Genomic DNA, 25,585 nt, shown 5'->3' with positions numbered 1-25,585 from the left:
CTTTAAGGGATTACACACTCCATAAACTATGGACAAAAGAATACACCTTACACGCGTAGATAGATAGTTTATTATACCATTATTAATTATTATTAATTAATTATTATGATTATGATTATCATTACTACGATTAATTATAACGAAGAAATACCGATATTTAAATGTTGCTGAATACGTGGCTCACATAAAGCACGACTATCGAACGTCAGTGTATAAATGATGGTGATTACGGAAGATTGCTTGTATGTAACTGCATAAACGCGTGCGTGTGTTGTTTTTTTGAGCGAAATTCTGGGAAGAATACACGAGAGAGTGAGAGTGAGAATGAGAACAAGGGGCCGTGTATTGGGGGCGGAGTGGAATGGATGAGACAATTGTACAGCCCTTAAAACTCCTAGAAATTATCCACCCCCAAAGTCCTACACTACCCCATCACCGGTCGCCCCCAGTCATAGCAATTATGAACCGCGGGCCGGCAGGTCTGAGTATAATTTTTTGTACTGTGTAAATGTAAGAACATACGTTTGAATAAGAAAAATGTTTATATTACAAAAAAAAATACAATCTGCGTATCTTTATTCGCTACATTTAACCACGCTCCTAGGCACGAATCGAATTTATACGAAGAAATACGTCTAACTTAGTTTCCCCAAGTTCAAACAAACGTACAAAAACTTAATTCTATTATGAGACTTGTTGCGTATAGCTCGCACGCTAACTTGTTGCTTATTGGCAACGTTTCGACGGTGATTTCTCTCACGCATCGTAGTACATATTAACGCCGTGGTATTCAGGATATTAAAATATCAATCACGTCAACGGCATCTGACGTATTCAAATTAATTTCGATCCATATATCGCTCGGGATTGAAACGTTCAAATTGGGTTCAAAACGAGATTGAAGTACGAGAATGAATCGCTCGTTCATTCACTGCGTTGCCCCACGTTACCGACAAAAAATTGATTTTGTGTATCTGTCAGACGCGCGTCAACAAATTCGCTGATACAATTTATAAAGCGCAAGAATTTTGGAGCTTTTTTTGCAAAAATTCTGCGAGATCCTTTGAAAGCATATTAATATATACGTGACTGGTATTCGAGCGCGCGCATTGAAACACGTACCGATACGTGTCCGGATTATAATATACCAACAACGATTCTGCTTCCGTTCCAAAACACACCTGGCTTGTTTCCGGCGTTGAATTTGCACGAAATCGTACAAGACTTGGGGAGTCAGAGAGGCTTTCGACGTTAACTATACTCGGCCAATGATAGCATATCCGGCGTGAGAAGGACAGGCGACCGATAAACTATGGTACAAATCTGTAGTTAATGTATAGTATGGTATAGTGTCGCCTACACACTCACGCTTCCAAGATGGCGCTCAACCTACGGAGAGAAAGACGATCGAGCGTCTGAACGGGTCGGAGCGGTTCTGCTATAGCTGTGTCAAGCGTCGGACAATGAACGAGTGCCGGACCGATTCACTTGTTTTTGTCATCGCTTCGACCAGTCGGTCATAAGGATAGTGTTGTGCGTTTTGGTGTGGAAACAAAATGTGTAGCCACAGACAGAGGATCGTTAGGATAGAGTCGAAAATAAGTACGTGCTAGTGCGATTCTTCGGTTATGTCAGTGCGTTAAGTCAAAATGGCAGCCACGTTAACTGTCGAGCAAGAACAGGTAAGCGATTATTTATCGTCTCGTATAGAATATACCGTGTCCAAAAATTGTTTTAACCGATCTCGCCAACATCTCGAAATGATCGATCGCGATCTTTTTTTTACTTCGATCCCTACACCACGTACGTGTTTACAATCGCGTAATATAAACACTGCTCGTTTCTCTGGCGCTGATTCTTTGAATCTTCTCGATGATTTTCAACGGAAATGACAAAAGAACTAAATTCTTCCTGCTCGATAGAGCTTCAAGAATGTCTTTCGACGAATTGCAACTGCGATTACACTACACAACGTTGAATATGTTAAACAAGCGCGATAGATAGACTCGCGTGTGTACATCGTGCTTTAATCATCAATGTTTGTACAACTAGACATTGTCATCGTGACAATAACGTTCGATCTTTTTGTCGACTGAGAATTCTCGGAACATCGTATTATCTTATTTCTCGTGAATATATCAAGATTTATGTACAATTTCGATAGAAAAATTGTCATATATCGTGACAAATATATCATCGAATAGTATGCGGTTGATAAACAAAAGGATTTTGTGGCTTTATAAGGTCTGCGTCGCGGAAAACGACGAATCTTCCGTTCTAAAAATTCAACCGTGGCATTAAATAGAACGTGTACGTCTTTCATAAGCAAAACGTGACGTTGGGATTGAAACAAAGCGAGAACTGTCTGTTATTAAAGTATCGATTTACGATATTAAATTTCTTGACCCTGGAATGAATCTATCCATTTACCGCACCGGTCCCCGGCGAGCGTACTATGGCGGAAGTTGCCGGTGGGTAGGTAGTCGGGCACCGGAAGTTATATCGGTACCCAGGGCATGTACACAAATCATTGACGAATGACTGTTACGCGTTTCGACAGTGTAGAAATGTTGCGAGACTATCCCATTGTTCTAAACGTGTCTCGTATAATCTTCTTTTTGATTAATGATCATTTTCCTCTTATTAGAATTCCGCGCATTCTGCGAATTAGCGTTTTTTGTTTGGGATATATAAAGAACCATTTAAGCGGAGAAAGCAGTTGATGATTCGAGGAACGTGTTTTATATTAACGTTAAATTTAATGTGAAATAAATTTCAAATTTAACAAGATCTGCTTTGTTGAAAAATGTCTCATCAATCTCGTTGTGTTTGCAGGCCACAAAAGAATTTATAGAAGCAGTTAATAAATGCCGGGCGGGAAGAAGAGCCGGTCCAGTATCGTGGAGCACGGCTGTGAAATTTTTAACAGCGAGGAAATTTGAAGTTGCGAGAGCATTAGCGTTGTACGAACAGCACGAAGCCACCAGGAGGCGAGAGGGTCTTGCACTTTTGTACCCTACTCAGGAACCTTTGCTCAGTGAATTACGCACAGGAAAATTTACAGTTTTAGTAAGTTGCTAATTTTCGTTAAAAAGAATCTGAAAGTGATTTGGCGTTTTCGGTTACATGATGTTTATACGATGCATTTGTGAAAATGTTGTAGCCTTCGAGGGACGCTACAGGGGCAGCCATAGCTATTTTTACAGCACATTTACACCTTCCACAAAATACCACGCACCAGACAACGTTACAAGTGAGTGTGTACTTAAAAACACTATAGAAGATCATACCATAAGAGACGTTGCAAATTATTAATAATGTAACTTTCACTGTCTCGTTACAGGGTGTTGTGTACCAGTTAGATGCAGCGCTAGAAAGTGTAGAAACTCAAAAGCACGGTCTGGTTTTTATTTATGACATGTCGGATAGCAAATACCAGAATTTCGACTATGACCTCTCCCAAAAGATTCTCACCCTTTTAAAGGTAAGTTTTACACCCGTGCACGCGCGATCTCAAAACGATCTATGCATCCCTTGTACATATATTTATTATTTAACTCTATCGAGATACAAAAAAGTAGCGCCAGAATGATGAAACACCTCGTTAAATTTAAGTCAGTTATTATAAACACTGTTAAATCCTGAATAAATAAATTTATTACTCTTTGACAGAAACTTAATATATACTCCCGCGACTTAACAAATTTACCATTCTCGATATTCACCTTGGTTCATTCACGAATCTACGTCCGGAGTTTACAGAGCACTGAGAAACAAAGAGGCTTTGTTGGTAGCAACGGATCGTTCCGAATGTAGGCCATTATCTTTACACAGGAAATTTAATCAACATCTTTGGCTTTTATTCGTACCACGGACGAAATCAGACCGTGTAATGCACGCGTGTGTCGCTAGTCTGTGAAAAAGATTAGCCTAATATGCGAATGCGTAACGTTGCACGCTAGAAAATATTTGAGACGCGTGTATTGGACCGTTGTACCTTCTAGTTGGTGGCAAAAAGGGAAGGAGCGGGTCGCTTAGAATCTCGATTATATAATACGGAGCAATACATAAAGTAATTCCGAAGCGTCTGTTGGTGGGGTACATAGAAGGGTGTATCTCAAAGAACAGGGAAGTTTAAGGGGTCGTTAACGCTTCACGGAAACCCACTTGCAATTGCCCAGTGAGCCGCGCATTGTGAACGAAGCAAGAGAGTTTCAAAGGTTTTGGTCGAAATGACGCAGTTATAGGATATTCGTGAAACTATTTCTAACAAACATTTTTACGTCACCGGGCACCGAGGTAAAAATAATCATCAGTTTAGTCGGATTATTTATTAGGAACCGGGGATAAAGTAGAATTCTATTCTGAAACGCGTGTCTGGGGGAAGTATATAAAAGGAAAATGCATAAAGGTACGTGATCGCTTTCTATTCGACTAATAACGTTCCGATACTCCTTCATTTTCCGCTCTATTATGCCCATCTATAGCGTATAATCGGTCGCGGACTGACTGCTACTTTTCCCGATAAAATTTCGTCTTTTCATCGGTTATGGACTGATAAATTAAAGTTCGTATCACGGTAAAAATAACGTGGCCCGTTTCGAAATCACGTTCCTCAAGGGCGTTCGCACTAAAAACTAGGAAAAGGTGCTACACGGTGAAGGTGATATTTTGTTTACGTAGTCAGATTTGTGGTTAAAAATAATGCAGAACGTTCTAGTTTTAGCGGTGGCGAGTTTTAGAGGTTGATAACCCCCGGGTTGTACGCAACGCGATTCACATATTTCAACGAATTCTGATTGCCAAAGTACCGGACGTGAAGCAAGAATAGGTCGTCGGGTTGAGAGACACTGACATAATACGTCATCGCACGTAGGATCGCACCTTTGCCGGGGGAGGGGGGAAGAAAGAAATTCGTGTAAGGGATGCTAGAGCGGTGGTAAAAAGAAGGGGTCGTTGGCGCGCATGCGCGCATACGCGGGATAACGTCGCGACGCTCGTGGTCAGTAATCATCGTGACCCCTTTGCGGCATTATCGTGCACAGATCGGAAGAAGTTACAACCTGATTCCACCGTTTGGATCGCTGTAATTTCTTCGAGTTGTCGAATCGTCGCGTTGTTCCATCCGAATACGCGAACCAACCACTCCGCGGCACGAAAATGACGTTGTAACAATCGGGAACTGTAGCAGCGCGAGTTATGCTCGTCAACCGTAGAAAACGGTTATTCTAATTTCACGCTATCGATTGACTGACCGAGTGTCGGCAGTGATTTCGATTCCATCGATTCAACGACCACTGGATATACCCTGGTGATTAATCGAATTTCAAGCCGATCGAGAGCACTCGATTTATCGTTACATCGGCGCTTCGTTCGTATACTAGATAATCCACGTTCTACGATCCGTCGTTTGATAGGTAGATCGCCTAACGAGCTCGTGTCATCGATGCCCGATAAAATATTCGCTTACGGTGCACCTTTTCGCGACATACGGTAAACGAAAATTCTAATCTATTGATTGATTGTGCTCGAGTGTTCGTATCACACCAAAATACCCTCGTATGTAATTTCCTCGATCCCGATTTTCATCTGTCACGATCTTCGATATAGGAAATCTGTTTGTATAGCGATCGGTAATCGTTCTGAATCGATTCGAAACAGCTTCAAGTCGTCGACACTTTTTCGTCGTGTTTTCGCGGGGTTTCGATGTAATAGAGTTTATGCGCTTAAGATCGTAAAGATGTAGTGGTGCTGCTGCTGCTGACGTCGTTGCCGTTACGGTACTTCCGCCCTCTATATACACCACAGAGGGTACCGAGGGTTAAGTTACCGTGTTTCCTGCATTTTGCACAACTCCAGAAGTGAGAAAGAATTTTTCACGCATTACACGTCCCTATTGATCTGAAATCTTGAATGTTCGTCGACCCCGTGCCTATGAATCGTTTGTCCCAGTTCAATTGAATTTTGCATCGTTTGATGCAACGCGTAACTAGCCTATAAGACAGGTTTACCGTTAAATTGGATCGAAACTCGTGCCACGTAATTCCGTAGTTTTCCTCTAGAACGAAACCCCTTCGCGTGTAAAACATATATTCGAAGATTGCTTGCAGTTGGCACTAAAACGTAGTTCTCGGTTTATATACCATTCTATTATTGCATCGTCTTGCAAAGGTCAAATTTGAAAGTCGCTCCATTTCGAAAATAAATCATGCACTCGCGTTAACCGATCGTTTTTTAATATCTTTTATCTTTAAAACACACACACACAGACGAGCGCGCGCGCACGACGCACACAATGTTTTTTTTTTTTATAATAATATCGTTATATAAAAATAAACTGTATGTTATAAACTGATCGATTATTCGATTATTCTTTTTTTATTCCTTTGTTTCTGCAGTTGACTACTTGCGTAAATAATTCGTTTATAAGCATATGGTCTTATACTTTACGGTGTCGCATGTACGATGGAAAATGTAAATATTGAACTATAATAATTTCGGTCGAGTATACGTACTATAACGATGTCGTATTGTTTCAGGGTGGTTATCCAGCAAAATTAAAAAAAGTCTTAATAGTGACTGCACCGCTGTGGTTCAAAGCACCCTTCAAGATCCTTCGATTATTCGTGCGTGAAAAGTTGAGGGACAGAGTATTCACCGTATCCATTCCTCAATTAACGTTACATATCCCGCGGGAATCATTACCGCATCGCTTGGGCGGCACATTGGAGATACAGCATGAGGCATGGCTTCTCCACTGTCTTAAATCCATGACAAACAGGGGAGGGGGTGAGCTTTGTGAGGTCAGTATTCTAATTGCGTCCATTTGTTCTAGTAGATGCCAAAAGAATTCTTCAACAATGATTCATGGATTTCTTATATGTGTAGGTTACCCCCAGAGTGGGTACTCCTCTTTCGCCCACATCGAAAAACCACACGGTTCAAAATCCCAATGGAACTACGGTCAGTAGCTCAACTAGTCCTATAATCGATAAAAACAAAGTTAAAAATGGTATCTCCAATATTGGAGATATCGAGATTACGAATGGTGATATCTGGATGGGAACCGATGAGGCTCCATCTCCAGTACAGCCTCCGTCCTCAGCTAGTTCAGGGTTTAGCGACGACGATAGCCTACACGGGGATCTCGGCATTCAGGCCGTTACCATGGAACAACTCATCGAAGAAATTCATTCGAGAGGACGCGCAGGTCTCATAGCGGAGTACACGGAAATTAGGCAAAGACCGCCCGAAGGTTCCTTCAATAATGCAAAGTACGCGAAGGCTGTATTTTTTAAGAAATATGTTTCGTAGGATTATCACCGAATAGTCGTTTGACAAACAATTTTCGATACATTTTTCAGATTAAGATCGAATCAATCGAAGAACCGATACACAGACGTGCTTTGCTACGATCACAGTAGAGTGTGCCTGTCGCAAATAGACGGGGACGCCACATCGGATTACATAAATGCTAATTTTGTTGATGGTTACAAACAGAAGAACGCGTTTATTAGCACACAGGGTCCGCTGCCGAAAACTTGCGGTGATTTCTGGAGAATGATTTGGGAACAGCAAACGCTCGTTGTTGTTATGACCACAAGGTAGATCGATAAAGGCACATTTCCCTGATTGCTTTGATATTCAATCGGAAGAGTATCTATAATCTTTAATGGATTTTAGAGTGGTGGAAAGAGGTCGCACGAAATGTGCACAATATTGGGGTCCGGAACCGGGAGACGAAGTACAAGCGGGAGGTTTTACAGTAACCACTCTTGAGGTTGATACGAATCCCGATTACACGATATCGATGCTTCTTCTTACAAACAACAAGGTATGTCTCGGTGTTGGCTTAACTTTCAAGGACGGGAACTGATATCCTCGATGTTTAGAAGTTTTTAATCGATAAATACATTACGCTTCTATTTTAGACTGACGAGGCAAGGGAAGTTTGCCATATGCTGTACACCGCGTGGCCGGATTACGGTGTCCCACAATCGGCCAGAGCTCTGTTACAGTTTCTAGCCTTAGTAAGACAACAACAAAATAAATTACTTGCTAGTAGAGGAGATACGTGGGCTGGACATCCGCGAGGACCTCCTATAGTTGTTCATTGCAGTGCAGGAATAGGAAGGACAGGTATAAATGCCGATATTCACGCGAGTTTCAAAGAAAACGTTTAGAGAGTAGAACAAAGACACTTATCGCGGGATATGTTATTTTTCTAGGAACATTTTGCACATTAGATATTTGCATATCGCGACTAGAAGACACTGGAACTGTAGACATTCGTGGAACTGTGGAAAAAATCCGAGCACAGAGGGCCTACAGTATTCAAATGCCAGACCAATACGTTTTCTGTCATCGTGCTCTGGCAGAGTATGCGCTTTCCAGAGGGATACTTAGTTCACAACATCTTGCTATGTTACCTCCAACCATAGAAGAAGATTCTGATTAGGGTGTAACCTTTATTATCATGTACCAGATTGATGTTCTTCCCGAGTATACGTAACAATCTCCTTACATAGCCTATTTCTAGCTTAAATAACTAAAAGTTATTTTTTGCTATCATCTCCATCGATGTAATATTTCAGATTTCTACTCTTATGTTAGGCTATATGTTTAGAGAATATCTAAAGAAAGACTAGTTTTTTCAAGGCCAATATATGCGAACAAAAACCTTCCGTTTTTGTTCCTTGGTATTTTGCTCTGTGAACAAGCGATTCGATATTAAGAATAAATGACGTTCTAAGTGGCGCAACAGTGCCAATTAGAAACGGCTGTCCGAGTAATAGCGTGAAACGTGGCACAAACGGATGCCGGTCCAAGTTTAACCCTCTCATATGTAAATTTTATTGTACATTTTAAAAGATGACTACGAGTTATTTAAAACGTGTAAAGTATGAAACGTCTTACTTTATGAACATTCCATTTGAGAACAATTACTACGTCAATTAAATTAATATATAATGTATACAAGTATGTGAATTATGCTATTTCATAGGTTTAAAGAATTTTTCTTGTATTCTGTGTTACGCGTACCAGAGTTAAAGTCACAAGACTTGGCGCTCTAACCGATAAAATACAATTTCATTCGTACAGACTTTATTTATTATATTAGTGTACTACTATATGAATTAATACGTTTGATAGATAAATAATAATTAATAGTAGTTTCTTTTATAATAGTATGCTTAGTTTATCGCTACTTGCATTACCGCGTAATACGTACTTTATATTCTAACCACGATTAATTGCACTCTCCGTTACGATAATTAGTTTCGCATTTTTATCGTCATTTACGATTTAGTAGGACTTGAGTCTGTTTTGTTAAACTCGTACTAAATGCTAACTGATTTTTCTTGTTTCTACGACGTGTCTTTCATACTTTGAACGCCTGTCTAAAAATTAAATTATCAAGTACAAAGTTCTAAGGATATATTGTTATAGAGTCTTTATATGAGAGGGTTAAAGTTGTAAAACTGATTTATTAAGGATGAAGACCTAAGTATAATGAAACTTAAAAAAAAAAAAAAGATATGAATGTTGCGAAAAATCACAAAACTATGGACGATATAATTTAAGCGGCCGATCGGTCACTGATATGTAAGATTTAAAGACCTACAAATATATTATAACGTGTTACAACGGCTTCCGTCATACAGGAACTAAGTAATCGACGATCGTATTTAATAGGCATTTTTGGGTAACCAAAGATTATCTCCTACACCGTCTCAGAACAATTACAATTGAATCGCGTCTGGATATAGTTGGCTGACACTTTATAAAAAGATTCTCTTACAGGGATTGTCAAACAGGGATCATTGCATAGATTAAAAATACTTCCAATTCGATGAAACGTTGAAAAAATTTAGGAAAGTCGTACGAAGTTGAACCTTTAAAAGGGGCGAATGAACAACTAGTTTACCTCGAGAATCAAACGTGCTTCGTTTTAGCAACGGTAGGATTTTTTAAAGATCATAGTGCAAAGATATCAAGCAAATTTAAAACGCGCTCTTCCACGAAAACCTTCGTGTATAATACGAGAATAAAAGAAAGAGAACAGTGTGATTTACAATTGAAATTTTTAGAGAATCGACCACTTGTTTCGAGCTATTAAGTATTTAGGTTGATACTGTCAAAGTGTTGTAAGATATACATTTTTGATTTCACTAATCGGAGAATCAATAAATCAACACCGTTGTATTAGCTTTCGTTTCGCGATAGCTTTTCCAACAACATAATCTTATCGACCGGAAAACGAAATGTATTTACACGAAGAAAGTATGTGAATGTTGATATAATTTGAGGGCGTGTCCAAAAACGCTGTTGTAGATGCAAACGCTTTTTAATACGAATTTTTAGCACTTACTCGTTAAAAGCAACACTGAGAGGATTTTTAAAGGTGCGTTGTGAAATGAAGCGCGCTTATATCAAAACAAGAATAATAGTAGAAATTCTGTTTGGGGACCGTGTTTGCATAGATGTTTTATCTGAGAATTTCTTATTAAAACGATTTAAAAATCCTGAATGTCGATGTCGATCGATGTCCAATTTATAGCTAACACTCTGTCTAACCGTCTATTTGTTAAATGTATATTATAATAGTTGCAAGAAAATCGTAATACTAAATCGTTGTTACAAAGGCAATTAATATTACAATGAATTTTTCTTGCGTCTTAAATTTAATGTATGATACGAATTTTAACGGAGACATCGTGAATTTGTTGTTATATCGCGGAATATAATATGTGATAGCCGTTTAGATCGCTCTCAATATACGATTTTATAATTGTTTTTGTTTATAAGAACGCTGCCATGTTAGCGTAACGTTTAACTATGAGTTTTGCGTTTTATTTAAATTTCATGATCTAGAATCTAGATTTACCGTTCGACTTATCTTGTAATTTATTCAACTTGATTTGCCATTACGCACTAGACGATGCCAATGAACTCATTGGAACGAGAATCTTTTTTTGCCGAGAAAATTCTTTGCCCAGAACCCAATGCGTGTATTTTCTGTACAGTCTGTATATTATGCGCAAAATTTAGCAGGGTCACGTCGACCGATACGTCGTCTCAGATCTATCGATAGTGAACCGTTTGTTAGGAATATCTTCGAATTTTATATAAATGGAAAAAATGCTGTTGTACTAAATGCTTAGTCAAATTTAAATAAGTTTCGAACAATTTTAATGTATACACGTTCCTCCTATTCTTGGGTTACCTTAAAAAGGGCATGTTATCTGTACAATCATATTTATTATTACTAATTATTATAATAATTATTATTACTATTACTATTATTATTATTATTATTATTATTACCACTACTACTGCTATTATAATATTATATTATATTATATTTCTCTAACGTTTGTAATTAGTTCACAGTGCCCTTTTATATTATCTATTATATTTATTAAAAAGATTATCTTAAAGTATTCATACGATGTACATAATACGCACATACTATCACGAAGTCTTAAGGTTCACTTAAACCTCCATGTTCTCAGGGTTTCACTTTCTAAGAACCTGTTAGTTGGAAATGTAAAGAAAGGAGGAAAAGAGAGTTGCATAATAAGAGTCAGTCGTAACGATCCGTTAAGTTAAGGAAAAGCACGAAATTTTTCATTGCACGTTTTTGTTCCTTTGAGATTAAAAAGCAAAAACAAGAAGAAGAAATAAAATAAAATATTCAAAGTATACGTGTAAAACATCATATTACGGTAATACACAATGCCAAAAAGTACATTTTTCTTTCGTTCAACACAAAGTTTCTCTCTTTCTTATTCGTTTTTTATTTGTTAACAAGTGCAGTCTGTGAATACGGAGGTTTTATCGAGTTCTCATTTTCTTCGAATGCAAAAGAAAATTCCGACCCGATGTTTTCGTCGTTTCTCTCTCGCTCTCTTTCATTCTAATTAAGTGTGGATGTAACGTGTGATTTTGTAGTAATTTGTGTGTGTCTACTTCATAATATCCTCAGACGTGTATCGGTAAAACGGAGATAAATGCGCAAAAACAGAAAGAAACCACCGGAACAGGTACTAAAGTTTTTTGTAAGATACTCGGGCGAGTAACGTATGCTCTAAACCCCTTAGAATAATTTTGTCTTGCGCATTATCGAAAAAGTAAGGGTACAGATAGATTAAACTAACCAATTCAACAGTATTACGATCCTATATAATTTTATATTCTCAACATCATCCCTTTTCGCGCGATCAGTATTCTCTCTGCTCTTTGTTCGATTATTCTCATTCCTGTAAAAACGTTGTTTCGACCGTCGTTGGTAATTTATTTGAGTCTTACGATTCTCTAAATCGCACCTCTGAAGTTCCATTGACGATATACATTTTCTAGAATTATAATTCAAAAAATTGATATTTGCTCGGATTTTGTACAATAAAAAAGTTAAAAATGAAGGGGAAAGAAGAATCGATATCGAAAAATTGATTATTCTGTAATTAAATTGAAATTCTTGTTTCAAGCATAAAGGTAAAACGTACTGAGATATTACGAACAACAGAGATTTAAATTAAGAGTGGGAACGAAATATTGTACATATGAATGACTTTAAAACAACTATCGCACATGAATGTATCTAATAATTATTTAATATATTGCAAACATAAATGGTATTCTATGTTTCTATGCTTTCTAAAATCCCAAGATTCAAATTTACATCCGCCATTTGAAATTTCAAATCACATCGGATGGTAGTTATTTTGCAATGGGGTTAAAAGTGTTACGCATGCGCAGCGTCGCCGATGCACCAGCGCAGCATCTCGCAATTTTTAAAAGTAACGGTTAAATTTTCGTCATAACTTTAAAATATCATATTTTCGATTAAAAAATATTTATGACAACCAACATATAACACGCAAATTACATCATTACTGCATACCTTAGTCCTCCATTTCAAATCATGAGTCCACTGGTTCTATGTTTTCCAATATTATCATCCCCACAGCGTTAGCAAAAGGCAGGTAAAGATTCTTCAAGATGACATCCCTCTTAATCCAACGATTCGATTTACACACAAACAACGTAACACACTTATTATGTATTTATGACAATGGAAACGATAAAAAGGAAAGTAAGAAGATCATTTCACAAACGGAAAGAGAATGTTAACGTTGGCGGTAACAGCTGATTCAAAAGACTGACCTCTGGCGGCGGCTACTAAAGTCATTAGCATGGAAGAAAGAAAGACATTTAGAGAGGGGGAAACAGAAAGAGAAACGCGAGATGGGCTACACAGGCGCAGTCTTGCGGCGGATTTCCGTATGAGAGAAAGATCAATGGGCGGTCAGAGAGTAAGATGGCGGACTGCGAGTCGGAGGTGCAGCGCTTGCCAGCCGCGAACGAGGACGTAACGAGAAACGCGAGCGTGACGATGATCACCAACGGGCGCGTGCCTCAACACCCGGTAAACCAGACAAATCCGATCGAACAGGGGCCAAGATGCGTCATCATTTACAAAACTGAGACTGGTTTTGGGTTCAATGTACGCGGTCAGGTCAGCGAGGGTGGACAACTCAGAAGCATCAACGGAGAATTGTACGCACCGCTTCAGCATGTCAGCGCTGTGTTACCTCGAGGTGCTGCTGAAAAAGCCGGTGTACGAAAAGGCGATCGCATATTAGAAGTGTGAGTAATCCACTCTCTCGCTTCTTTTGTTTTCTTTTCGGAGTTCTCCGATTATTTTGTTTCTCTGCGCTCTGTAGTTTACGATCTGATCATTGTACGTTTACCTGTCAAACGAGTACTGACTTTTACCTCGTCTGAGAAGTAAGAGTATTTCTTATTGGATATTTACGGGATAAAGATCACACACAACTACTCGTTGTATTCACTGTGTGCGAATTGTAACGGGCTACCTGAAAATTGTTAACCGCATAGATTGGACAGACGAATCGCTGTATGCTTTAAGCTTTATCGATACCGCTCGTTTTAATCAATTTCACTGGTTAGACGTAATCTCTCCCAGTACGGAAGATGGTTTCTGAGCTAGGTTTACATTTCACCTGATCCTACCATTCTATCAGGAAGTGAACATTTAATTCTACGAGCTAATATTTTGTTTCACTCGATTTTCGATCTTTTCGCTGTATATCTTTTTGTTAACGATCAGTATTATCTATATAGACATATCTTTTAGAAGATATTTATAAGATTTGTAAAACAGACGCTTTTGGAAAGGAAAATCTATACCGATCAATCGAGAGTTTTCCACTTTAATTCTCAAGCATCAAAATATATTATTCGATTAGAAACGTAATCGTCGTATCGATGTAACTGAAATAACGGTACAGATAAACATACACGCCTTGTACTTCGTAAGTAGGTTCTTTTGTTTGTACTTTTATAAGAAAGAATGTAGTTGCTATAAAACAGTAATACGTTTCCACGTTGAAGGAAATACGACACAGTGTCGAGTTTGCAAATCAAAAACATCATAGCGTTCATTCTCCTGATTTATGCCAGTCTCATGTGTAGATCTCCGATTTATATCGAGGAATGACGACTTTCTAAATGAAAAGCTGCCTTATCGACGCGATACTATGTAATTGTCGCGATCAAAGTTATTCAAAATTATTCAAGTTTCGATCACGCATTTTGACGTTTCGAAAAGTCGAATCAAATCGTTGAAAAAGTTTGCCGACTTGTCTCTTGACTGAAACTATTCTCTGACCTTATTTTAAACCGGTCATTATGCTAATTATTCCTGTTCGAGGTAATTAAACACGTAAATTTGCGTTGAATAACCAACAATAACCAACATGTAACAAAATTCGGAATGATATTTATTTCGTTGCTTTCGCTTTTGTTTATAACGGAAATATGTTTTGGTACAGTAGTCTCTGCTGCTTAATCAGCCAGACGAATTTAAATTGAATGAAGCTTCTTATGTACCTCATGACATTAATCCAGCTGCATTGTTTCGACCATTTTCGATCCATTTGTACTTTTCTAACATTGAAAAATATTTCAGATTTTAACAAAATATGAAAAAGATCTTATTGATGTGCATGATCTTTTGTTTAAAAATGTTACGTTGAAATCTTCTTAAGCCATTAAAAAATATACTTTTTGTTTGCTGAAGTGAGAGCAAAATTGAAATATAAAAACTTGAGGATCCAAAGACAATTTTTGCATTTCAACTTTGTTATTTTTATATCTTGTAATAATAAAGTAAATGTTAGCGCGTATTTTCTGTAATCTAGATAGCGATTAATATTTGACTAATGTTTCTCTGTTTTTGGCCGACCATTTTAAATTCGTGCGAACAAAATATGAGAACGTATCATGTCGACAGCCTTTTCTTGTCTATCTCCCCTCCATTTCCTGGTACTTCCGACCTGGAGTTTTTCTTATCTTTTTCTGCATTAGAAAACGCAACAGTATTATTATCGGCCCGATCTTTCGCCGTTTATTTCGCAAGATCGGTAATCGCCTTCGCAATTGGAATTTCAACGAAGCGTGCGATAATTTATCAATTTAAACATCGTGATACATTAACTGGGACGAAGATAATTTTCTTTCCCATTTCTTTGGCAATTCCTACTCTAATTTTTTAGTTTTCAGTGTTATTCTCCATTTATGAAATGGAAGTGCAATCTTTGATTTTTATGTGATCGTTGTATCAATAGGAAAGCTACTTAGAATTAAGCATGGCTTTTTGAATTTTTTCTCTGACGTATAATTCGTAATATTCTTATTTACCACAAGTCCAATGAGCGTTTTAAAAAAGTTTCATGCGTAACAGCTGTTGTTGCGATACGATTAGAATGGAAAAAATAAATTTAAGTTCCGTTCGGACCATATGTCATTTAACTTGCGGACGGACTTAAATGTATTATCAGCTGCTATATACTTAAAAACATTTTACTGTCTAACAAATAAATGTACCGTCCGTTGCATAATTATTATCGGTATAAAATGTAATGCCAAGGCAAAAAAAAAACAGACATATGGTAATACATACGTGGATTCTAACGATTCTGTAATGATCGTCTAATGGTACTGTTAACTTGTTGGTTTGTTAATTTTATTCGCGTGGGGCGTCATTGAAAACGAATAGGTAAACACGATTCACGATATACATAATAAGTGTTAAAGACGGTTCTATCAAATATTGGATAATTATTAATTGTCTAAATAATTTCACGATCTCTGTAAAATATATACTTGCAAAAAATATCTTGTAACTTTTTTGTACACTTCCAGATTTGTGTCAAATTCTATCATGTCTGTAGCACTGTAATCATGACATTCGTGTCTCACTATAGCGTTAATGAAATTTCAAAATGTTTCGCGTAACATATATAATGCATTTGTAAAACATTCCTATAGATGTTGAAATATTCACACGAGTCACTGTATATAACTATCGTTATGAAAACAAAACTTGTATAAGCACGCGATTCCCAGACGTAAACAGTTTGCTCTGTGGCTTTGTTTTTGTCCAAGGAAGATTAACAGAAGACATTGTTCCCAGGGAAAAATGTATCAAGGTTTATTAGTTAATTCGCTATCTCGAGTACGCGCAATAGGTCACTGTACTTGATTGAACCAACTCGAGAAATCGGACGTTAATCACCTAAGTAAGTACATATATCTACTATTTACAGTAACATTTTTTATCATTTACACACACGTTGACCATGGTAATTAGAGTAGAGAGTAAATTCTATAGAAAGCAACTCGATAACATAAAGAGTTGATACGTTCGCTTGGCAAAATACTATAATTAATGTAAAATTGAGACAAGGTCGACTTAGAAATTTGATTCTTGTCTTCGATACGCTAGCTTCATCAAGCAGAAGCTTGGAGAAGATTTGTCCCTTGTACGGCTTCTAACAAGTGGTTACACGTACGCGTGGCGATCTCGTGGATGGATTTTTCAGCCGCCAAGGACACGATATTAAATTAGAGCAAAACGGGTGTTTCTTCGACGCGATTATGTGCCTCAGAAAAGAAAAAAGAAGAAAATCGCTAAGCTTTAAACCAAACTTGGAAGTAATACCAGAAAATGTAGACAAAAGAGTAAGACGTTAGGAATAATTCCGTATCAGTTGTTAAGACGAAAAGAAAGATGAAAAATAATTTTCTAATCGTTCAACGTAGGAAGTTTATATATACTTTATTTATCTATATAGTTTATATATACGCAATATTTATTTTTTAATATTCAGATGCGGTTCGAGAGAGTCGGTGGGAAAAATATTTCATCAGTTCTTGTATCGCATCACGTACGATCTTATTATTGCCATCGATTCATCTGATAGCGTTTAATCTGCAATCTGTTTGACTAGTTGCACCTGGACCGGTTACATTGGAATAGCTGAGTAATTATATGAATGAACAACTGTTATGAAGAAACGCTACATGGTTTATTCAATTAGTCTATAGGCAAATGTTTGTAGTTATCGTATTACTAATATCTAAGTTTAATTTAATAAAGAAGGCCAAGATCTCATGCTTGGTTTTGTAAATTTGAAGAATAGGAAATTCGTAAATAAACATAACGTTGAATTTCCTCGAAATTCGTTAATAATTGCGTAAAGTTATTTATTAATGTCTGTTTAATGTATTATGTACGGGTTAATTTTACGCAGACGTAATTATATGTACAAGAATGCAAATAATGATCACTGATGAATGATTTCTTTCACGCGATGCGGCACTAGATATTTTGTAACTTCAGTGATTACTACACTACGAGTGTTTATGCAAATCTAGTTACATGACTAACTGGAAAAGTAAAATCTATGTGATAATTTGTTTCAAATGCTAAACGTTATATGAAACACTATGCTTTGAATATATTTTTTTACATACAGTCTAAAGATTCGTACATCTTTAAATTTTCCAGAAGTGCATAAACATCCACAGCCTAGCTATTGCCACAACTACAATTCCTCGAATTCATCGATCTAAATCGATGAAATACGAAGTTTCACGATGTATATTAGCCGTAACGTTATGCATACTTCGTCCGTGCTGTTACTCTTTTATGACATTGTGTTTAGTAACTTACTAATAGATAACTAGTTCACATTTTCATCGCAAGAGCAGATTATCTCGATCCTGTTGAAATGTATCGTTCGGTTAACATACCGATAAATGTAAATACGCTTGGCATTCAGTTATATGTATATGACCTCTTTTCTACGTTACATCTTGCGCTAAGTGTGAAAAATATTGTGGAAAAATAACGTGATCATAATAACGATTAATAACAAGAACACTCGATAATGGATCTTATCGATATTTTTAAAGAAATTGCAACACGTTGCGTGTATGTAATTTTTTTGCTCGACGAATGATCGATTCTGCGACATTCGGAGAAACACTGAGTACTACCGTATTATCGTTCATTCAGCGAATTCACCGCGATTTGCTTGCTTAGCTTTCCCTTCAATTACGTCCGCGACTGTGTCGATTAAAGCCTAGAGAACTGAAAGCCTTTGATGGAAACGAGTAGAATTGAATTGGTGATCAGATCTGTAGGATTTATTTTTCTTTCGGATAAGGTCAACGTACGATTAACCGTGGATGCAATGCAGATAGTATCGCGTGTTGATAATTGTAAACCTCGTCAGTTATCAATCAACGATGAGTACATTAAATCCTATCTTGGAGCGTTTTCAGCACGCTCGAAATATTCGGTCGTTTGCGAGATTAAACTGGAAAGAAAAAGCAAAGAGTTTCGCAGTTTACGTTTATGTAATTCTTGGCAATTATATATTACATGATTACGTACATTTTTACATGATTGGTATCCTCATTCGACCAGACTGCGTCGTAAGGAAAAGTAGCACGCGATAAAGAAGCAAACGATAGTTTTATCGAGACCCATATATCTCGGCAAATCCATTTCCTTATCTTCTTCTTTTCTTCTTTTTTTTTTTTTTTTTTTCAAGCATCAATTTTGACGAGAATATTAAATTGTCATTAGACTTATAAAACATTTTAAAATCAGTTTTGATAGTTCTATTTTTATCTTTGATCAATAATAGTCACCCTTACCTCTCATTGATTTCATTACAGTCTGTTCAGGTCAAATTACATTGTGCTAAATCGTAAGAGAAGCGAGGCGATTTTCTGTTGCTCCGATACTTATCCGGGACAGACGCGCAGAACACCTGAAAAACGGTTTGATGTAAAAATAGCAACTCTCATTAAATATACTCGCATTGTCGTACGAGTCTATTAACAGCCTATGGCAGGAAAGTTGCGAAGAAAGTTTATCTCTCGCAATAAATTGATAAAACTTTAGCTTAACAATTGTACTCTCGATTCTCAACGCATTGAAAATATTCAAATACTTTCGCCAATCGCTGTATGAATTGATCCTCGATGAAAAGTCATCGTATACGACAAGGGTATTAATAATCAGAAGCATAGTAATTTTTTTTTGTTTACAACGCGTGACATTATCTGGTCAACCCAGTTCGCTACAAAATCAAAGATAATAAAATAAAGTTAAGGTGAAGAAGGGGGGATACGAGGTCGATAGGGATAAGTATAAAGTGCACTGTTTATGCTTAGCTGGAGCGTAGATCGCAAATCAATCGCAGAGTCGTGCCTCCTCTCGCGACCAATAACAGTCGTCCTTTCACGTGTGGAATTCGAAGTTCGACCAAGGCTGGTCACCTGTTTTCCTCCTTCCTTTCCTTCTGTGTTTCTTTTAGTTGTGAAAGTCAAAACTAGCCACGGAATCGCGACTGGGCAGCGAAAGAAAGAAGGAAAGAAACTGCAACATTTGCTTTCTTTCCTCGCTGTGTAGCTTCGAGTGTAGTCTGAACAGAGCCTAGCAAGTCACTGCTCTGATTTTGCAACAGTTGACAACTTTTTCTTGATATCGTGGTGATAAAACTATAAAATGTTGACGTGTTATGTCACTGCAGTTCAATGCGAGTGGATGGAAAATCGTAGACGTCGCGGACCGAATCTTGACTCGCGGTTCAAAGCAATCACGGCAGGGTAAAGGAAAGATGTGTGAAATGATTTGTAGATGTTCTTTTTGGAAGATAAAGACTTGCTCTTGTTACAGAAACAATGTGAACGTCGAGGGAGCCACTCACAAGCAAGTGGTGGATTTGATCAAGTCAGGGGGTGATGTCTTAACGCTGACTGTTATCTCCGTCACGCCGCAGGAAGCGGAAAAGTTAGAACCTTTCGAAGATTTAAGGTACGCAAGTTGCCTTACGATTTATCGTGATAATCTCTTTAAGAGATAAAATCTTCACATTTTAAAGAGGCCTAAGTGCTTAAAAACTTCTAAGATCTCTTAAAGATGGATTCTTAAGTGTTTCGATCTATTGACATGCACAGTCATCTACTAGGCGATGGGATCGTCCGGTGCGAAAAATTTGTATGTCAATGAGTTTAAAGATTTCGAGACTTTTGGAGCGTTTAAAGATTTTACGATAGATTTTCAAGCGTATTAAATGATTCCTCGTTTTCGCTTTTCGCGCATTTATATTGGTCGATTACGCTTTCTCCTAGTTATGCATCGGTGGACTACAGCGAGAAGCGATCTCTACCTATCAGCGTACCGGATTATCACGTCCGCGAGAGGAAGCATGAGCGTTATGTGGTTTTCAACGTTCACATGGCAGGCAGACATTTGTGCTCTCGACGTTATCGAGAATTCGCTGCACTGCATATGGCACTGAAGAAGGAATTTATCGGTTTTAACTTCCCTAAGCTACCAGGAAAATGGCCATTTCAGTATGATATCCACATTAAATTCCGAATTTTTTGGCTCGACTCGTGCGTCTGATGTATTTTTATATGTAAATATTGTCATACTTGTGCGTAGATTGAGCGAGCTTCAACTGGACGCGAGAAGACGCGGGTTAGAACAGTATTTGGAGAAGGTTTGTGCCGTGCGTGTAATTGCCGAAAGCGATATCATGCAAGAATTCTTGGCTGATAGACTCGAAGAAGATGGGGACCAAGGTCCAGCTGTCGATTTAAAAGTACTATTGCCGGATCGCGAGGTTGTTACCATAACGGTTGCTAAAGCTGCCTCCGTCAGTGACGTATACGATGCAGTTTGCAGTAGAGTGGGATTAGACGCGGAAACCGCAAAATACTTTTATCTTTTCGAGATCGTGGAATATAATTTCGGTACGTAATTTGGAAATAAATTCGGTAGATCGAATTATTTAATACAGTGGCTACAAAATATTATTGACACACGATTGTATTTATTATAATATTTACATAATAATTGATTAGATCAAGGTATATATATGAAAGGAATATATTAAATGAATATATGAATATATTAAAAATGAAGTGTAGAATCTGATAAAAAGCGCTTCATTGGAAAATATGAAGGAATGGCAAGATCTATTGTTAACTACTGTAATATATCCAGAAATGTCATTCGTTTTAATAAAACACCGTTCGTTTCGCAGAAAGAAAGCTGCAACCCCATGAACACCCTCATACCTTGTACGTTCAAAATTACTCAACCGCCAGTGTGACGTGTTTAGCAATAAGAAGGTGGCTTTTCAATGTAAATAGACCACTTAACGAGCAAGCATTAACCTGGACTTTTTGGCAAACTGTGGACGAAGTTAATAGGGGACACATAACGGCCGGCGAGAGATTGTATCAGTTGAAAGCTTTGCAAGACGCTTCGAGAAAACACGAGGTACTAGCTTGTTATCTCTATGTAATATATGCTGTACCCTCGTCAGTTTTAAAAGTCTTGTATTCATATTCCCTTTTCATTTTCTTATTTATAGTACCTAAAATTAGCGAAAGAATTGAGTGGTTACGGCGATATCGTGTTCCCTCATTGCGCATGCGACTCACGAAAGGAAGGACACGTTGTTCCCGCTGTTGGAACACCGGCATTTAAGCTACACGCAGCGAAAGAGGACGGCACTTTGGAATCTCAAGTCGTTGAATTTCACTGGAACACCATTACTCGATGGGAGGTGGACGAAGAAGGAATGGCGTTCTGCTTTCAATACACGCGCCAAGATAACCGTCCACCGCGTTGGCTAAAGCTTTTCACACCTTATGTAAGTAATGAGTTGCCCCTTTTTTCTTATTCAAAAGATGAATTTCAATAACTTATTGCAACGTGTTACTGTACATTGATTGCAATCATTTCTTTTGATAGCGGAGCAATGCTGTTTTACGAGTCGTTCTTTATTTTCTATTTTTACCTGGATGTTGTATGATAATACAATAGTTAATAATCTGTTTACTCGCTATGTATAGGTGATATGTTGTGAGAGGACGCTGCTACATTATTCATGATCTGTCTTTTCCATTTCTTTTTTCTTATTGTATCGTTACGATTTAATCAAACTATTTTGCATATTTACGATCGAACATGTTACATTTTATTTGCAGTACACGTTCCTGTCAGATTGTTTTGACCGAATAGCCGAAGAAGCAAAGTGGGACGATCCAGGAGAATGAAGTAACGTGCGGCGTAAAAAAACGTGTATGGTGCATAATAGCAAAGGTATCGTCTCATCGGACACATTTCACTTATCTTTGTAGCAAGAACTTTTTGATTAGGATTACTTTTCTAAGACGATTCAAAAATTAATGGGAGACCCTAATCACATCAGACTCCTGTTTGATTAGTTTCACGATGCTATCAACATAGTGCATCTGTTACGTGTTAGTGTACGATCTTTTAATAGTATTGCAAATACGAAAAGTACTACTAGAAAATTAACATTTTCCTTTTGTTCTAAACGAAAGAACATCAGCATCAGATGGGAGTAAACGTATCGTTGTATCTCTAGCTAATAACACTTCTATCGTAGATTGCGCTACTTTAGTTAGAAAAGGAAGAATACTAAGCGATCGCATTACTTTCTATGTAAGATATTGTTGCTATAGTATCATACTAAAACACCAGACGAATAGATGAACCTATTCTTTGGCCTATCGTTCATCGTGTGTAACGTATCTTTGGGTCTCGATCGAGAGAATCATTGAATTACGAGACGTTCCTTTCTACTAGCCTAATAGGTATCGCCAACTTTCGTTCGTTGAATCCTTACGAGTATATGAACTTAACCAACAAGTATTATCTTTTAAGGGTTAGTTTCCTTTATACTCTATGCGCATTTTTTTTCACTTTTTCTTTTAACATTTTTTCCAGCCCGTTTTCTTTTACGTATACGGTTGTATGTACTTGATAACGAAGTAGAGATTTTCCCAACATCCAGTTCATGTTATCATGTGTGTAAAGTAAGCGTAATAGTAGTTCGAACGATAGCACAGATTACTTTTTCCCGAAGCTATATTTTTACTATTAAAGAAACAGAAGTATAAAGTAAAAATTGTTTTCGATCCGATCTCGTGTAATCGCGCGCCGGTAGTGTACAAATGGTAAATATACGTATACCAGAGATTGTAAACGAGACGCGATCCAACTTAAAAACCGTAGCTGTGCTTAGACGTTGAAATCATCGTTGAATTCGCAAACAAATACACTTCATTATCCTCCATTATACGAAGACAACATTCGTAACGTGTGTAAACGTTTGTCTAAAGATAAAACTTAAGGTAACGATGATTTGACGATGGAAGAAACAAGCGGCAAGATCCCACAAATACAAATAAGACTTAAGAGAAACATTAAGAGTTATAGAAAGACATGAGTAAGAATGCCATAGCAGGCGAGCAAAGAAAGATAATACTCAGTGATATTGTTAAAGAAAATACAGATAATAAGAACGAAACGATTATATATGAATAATTTTAGCGTCTTTAAGATCGGTAAATACACTGATGAACCTTTAAAGCATCTTGGCCTGTTCCTCGAGTTAACCGATGGAACAGCGAATTGTTCGGAACAAATCTATCGCAAGGAACACCATATTCGCCGTTATGGTCTCTCTATTTTTTCCTTGTCTCCTTGTTCAAGTTGCTTTCCATCGATAGGCTTTGCGATCTTCCGCACTTCCGTTCCGAACGATTCGCTTGTTCAACAATGAGAGAAGCCTCGGCAGATAATAATTATAGAAATAGATGTATAACTATCGTTAATGTTTTTAAACTTTATTAGAAGTGAATTGCGCGTGATTTTTAAGGCAGCAGAAGCCGAATGGTTTATCTTAAGGATATCGAAGAGGGATATAACGTTAGTAGCATTAAGAGTATAATCCTTGAAGTGCCGTAAGAATAATGAGAACCTTTTTGTTTAAATGAAACAAATATTCTGTTCGCAAAGATTTCTAATAATTCAAGTTCAATTGATCGAATTAATCTAAGGTGGTTGATTATCGTTCAGTATTGTACAATATTTAAGCAGGGAAGTTTTGATTATTTTTATGGGAATTTCACGCATCGAACACCGTACTATCCGATCAGATATATAAATATGTACGTCTGAAATATAAATCTACTTATTTATATATGTATCTGTTCCGCTCATATAGACCGATCAATCAAGGAAGTACACAATGACGATTTTTGATTTTTATTCTATCAATAATTCTACCATATGGGAACTGTGCAAAATGATCTGCAAGTTATTGTTGAAAATTTGCCCGTAATTATATTTGAACGAAGACAAACGAAGGTGGACCTTCGGTTTCTCGAGGCTCGGAACTGAAAATTGTAGTATCACGATGCTACGAGCAATGCTTTGTAACTTCGCCAATACGATTACTCTTGTTTCACGTTATGAGTTCAATTTTTCCAACAAAAGTCTATAAATAATAGTAGCTTGGTCGTATTAGGCATTACCTGCGCGATCATTTATTGCTTTAAGTTTGTAATTCGTGAAAGCGCAATACACAAAGTATCGAACAAGTATTAAAATACCATTAATATATACTAGCCGAAGGTCACGTCGATTGGCAGAAACGAATGTAAGATTTTCATGTTTTTTTGTGATATATTATTCCATTAATCGATGAAGTAATTATAAATAATTAATTATTCGAGTTTCATCGGTAGCGTCGGAATAAGCAATTATGTGTTTTGCGGCAACAATACTTCTGACGAAGTTATGTCGTTACACGTTGATCATGTAGTCGACGATAGAAATATTTTCCAGAGTAATTAGGAAGGATATTAAGCAAAGAAATATACGTCCAAGTTACATTGCTCCGAATCACTAGCTTTACATTTTTAGAGCATGCATGTGAAAATTGTTTACCAAAATTGATCTATATTTGTTATTGCGTGCCTATATTTATTTATATTATATGTAATTGTATTGTGCGAAAATCATCAAGTTTATTTACTTATTAGTTATACTTATTTATCGTTGCCCAGTAGTATTTTTTGTATCGAAGAATATAAGAGATGTTATTTCTTTTCTCTAATAAGAGGACAGTACGTCCATAAAAGAAGGCGGTTAGTTATTAATTACTTCATTAATAATCACGTTAAAAAGAAGTCTGTAAAATTGGATGACGAATTAGGTAGTTTAATTTAATTATTATTACAGTAAGACCATATCATTACAATTAACTCTTTAGACATTAATTAAAGTACTATGTATAATCGTAGCTCGTAATAACAAATGCTCCAAGCAATTTATCATGTACTATTAGTTCGCGACTTTTGCTGTAAA

The 25,585-nt window shown here is 37.2% G+C and overlaps 2 protein-coding genes and 1 long non-coding RNA gene across 4 annotated transcripts; 2 read left to right on the top strand and 1 right to left on the bottom strand.

Annotated features, from left to right (window-relative positions):
* Positions 1–1,088: 1,088 nt before the first annotated feature.
* On the top strand, positions 1,089–12,641 carry Ptpmeg2 (Protein tyrosine phosphatase Meg2). The gene is made up of 10 exons (XM_072015496.1): positions 1,089–1,682; positions 2,836–3,069; positions 3,164–3,253; positions 3,344–3,484; positions 6,540–6,803; positions 6,889–7,274; positions 7,365–7,604; positions 7,684–7,834; positions 7,932–8,139; positions 8,229–12,641. Exons 1-10 carry the CDS (start codon positions 1,650–1,652, stop codon positions 8,456–8,458), a joined length of 1,977 nt encoding a protein of 658 aa, XP_071871597.1. The 5' UTR covers positions 1,089–1,649; the 3' UTR covers positions 8,459–12,641.
* A 650-nt stretch (positions 12,642–13,291) lies between these two features.
* On the top strand, positions 13,292–24,416 carry Snx27 (sorting nexin 27). Of its 2 annotated transcripts, none has more exons than XM_072015501.1 (7): positions 13,292–13,653; positions 20,066–20,203; positions 20,521–20,745; positions 20,837–21,147; positions 21,441–21,679; positions 21,774–22,055; positions 22,393–24,416. In XM_072015501.1, exons 1-7 carry the CDS (start codon positions 13,325–13,327, stop codon positions 22,459–22,461), a joined length of 1,593 nt encoding a protein of 530 aa, XP_071871602.1. In that variant the 5' UTR covers positions 13,292–13,324; the 3' UTR covers positions 22,462–24,416. The 2 variants fall into 2 exon arrangements, with proteins under 2 accessions (XP_071871602.1, XP_071871603.1); XM_072015502.1 differs by lacking the exon at positions 13,292–13,653 and adding an exon at positions 19,320–19,995.
* LOC139993624 (uncharacterized) lies at positions 18,332–18,945 on the bottom strand. Its single transcript, XR_011801412.1, has 2 exons — positions 18,773–18,945; positions 18,332–18,695 (listed from the first exon to the last, which is right to left on the bottom strand). It is a non-coding gene; the product is annotated as an uncharacterized lncRNA (long non-coding RNA).
* Positions 24,417–25,585: the final 1,169 nt, after the last annotated feature.

Source organism: Bombus fervidus, chromosome 13 (assembly GCF_041682495.2).
Source record: "Bombus fervidus isolate BK054 chromosome 13, iyBomFerv1, whole genome shotgun sequence".
Lineage (NCBI taxonomy): Eukaryota > Metazoa > Arthropoda > Insecta > Hymenoptera > Apidae > Bombus > Bombus fervidus.
Note: the sequence above shows the minus strand (reverse complement) of the source record. Positions and strands in the feature narration are given on the sequence as shown.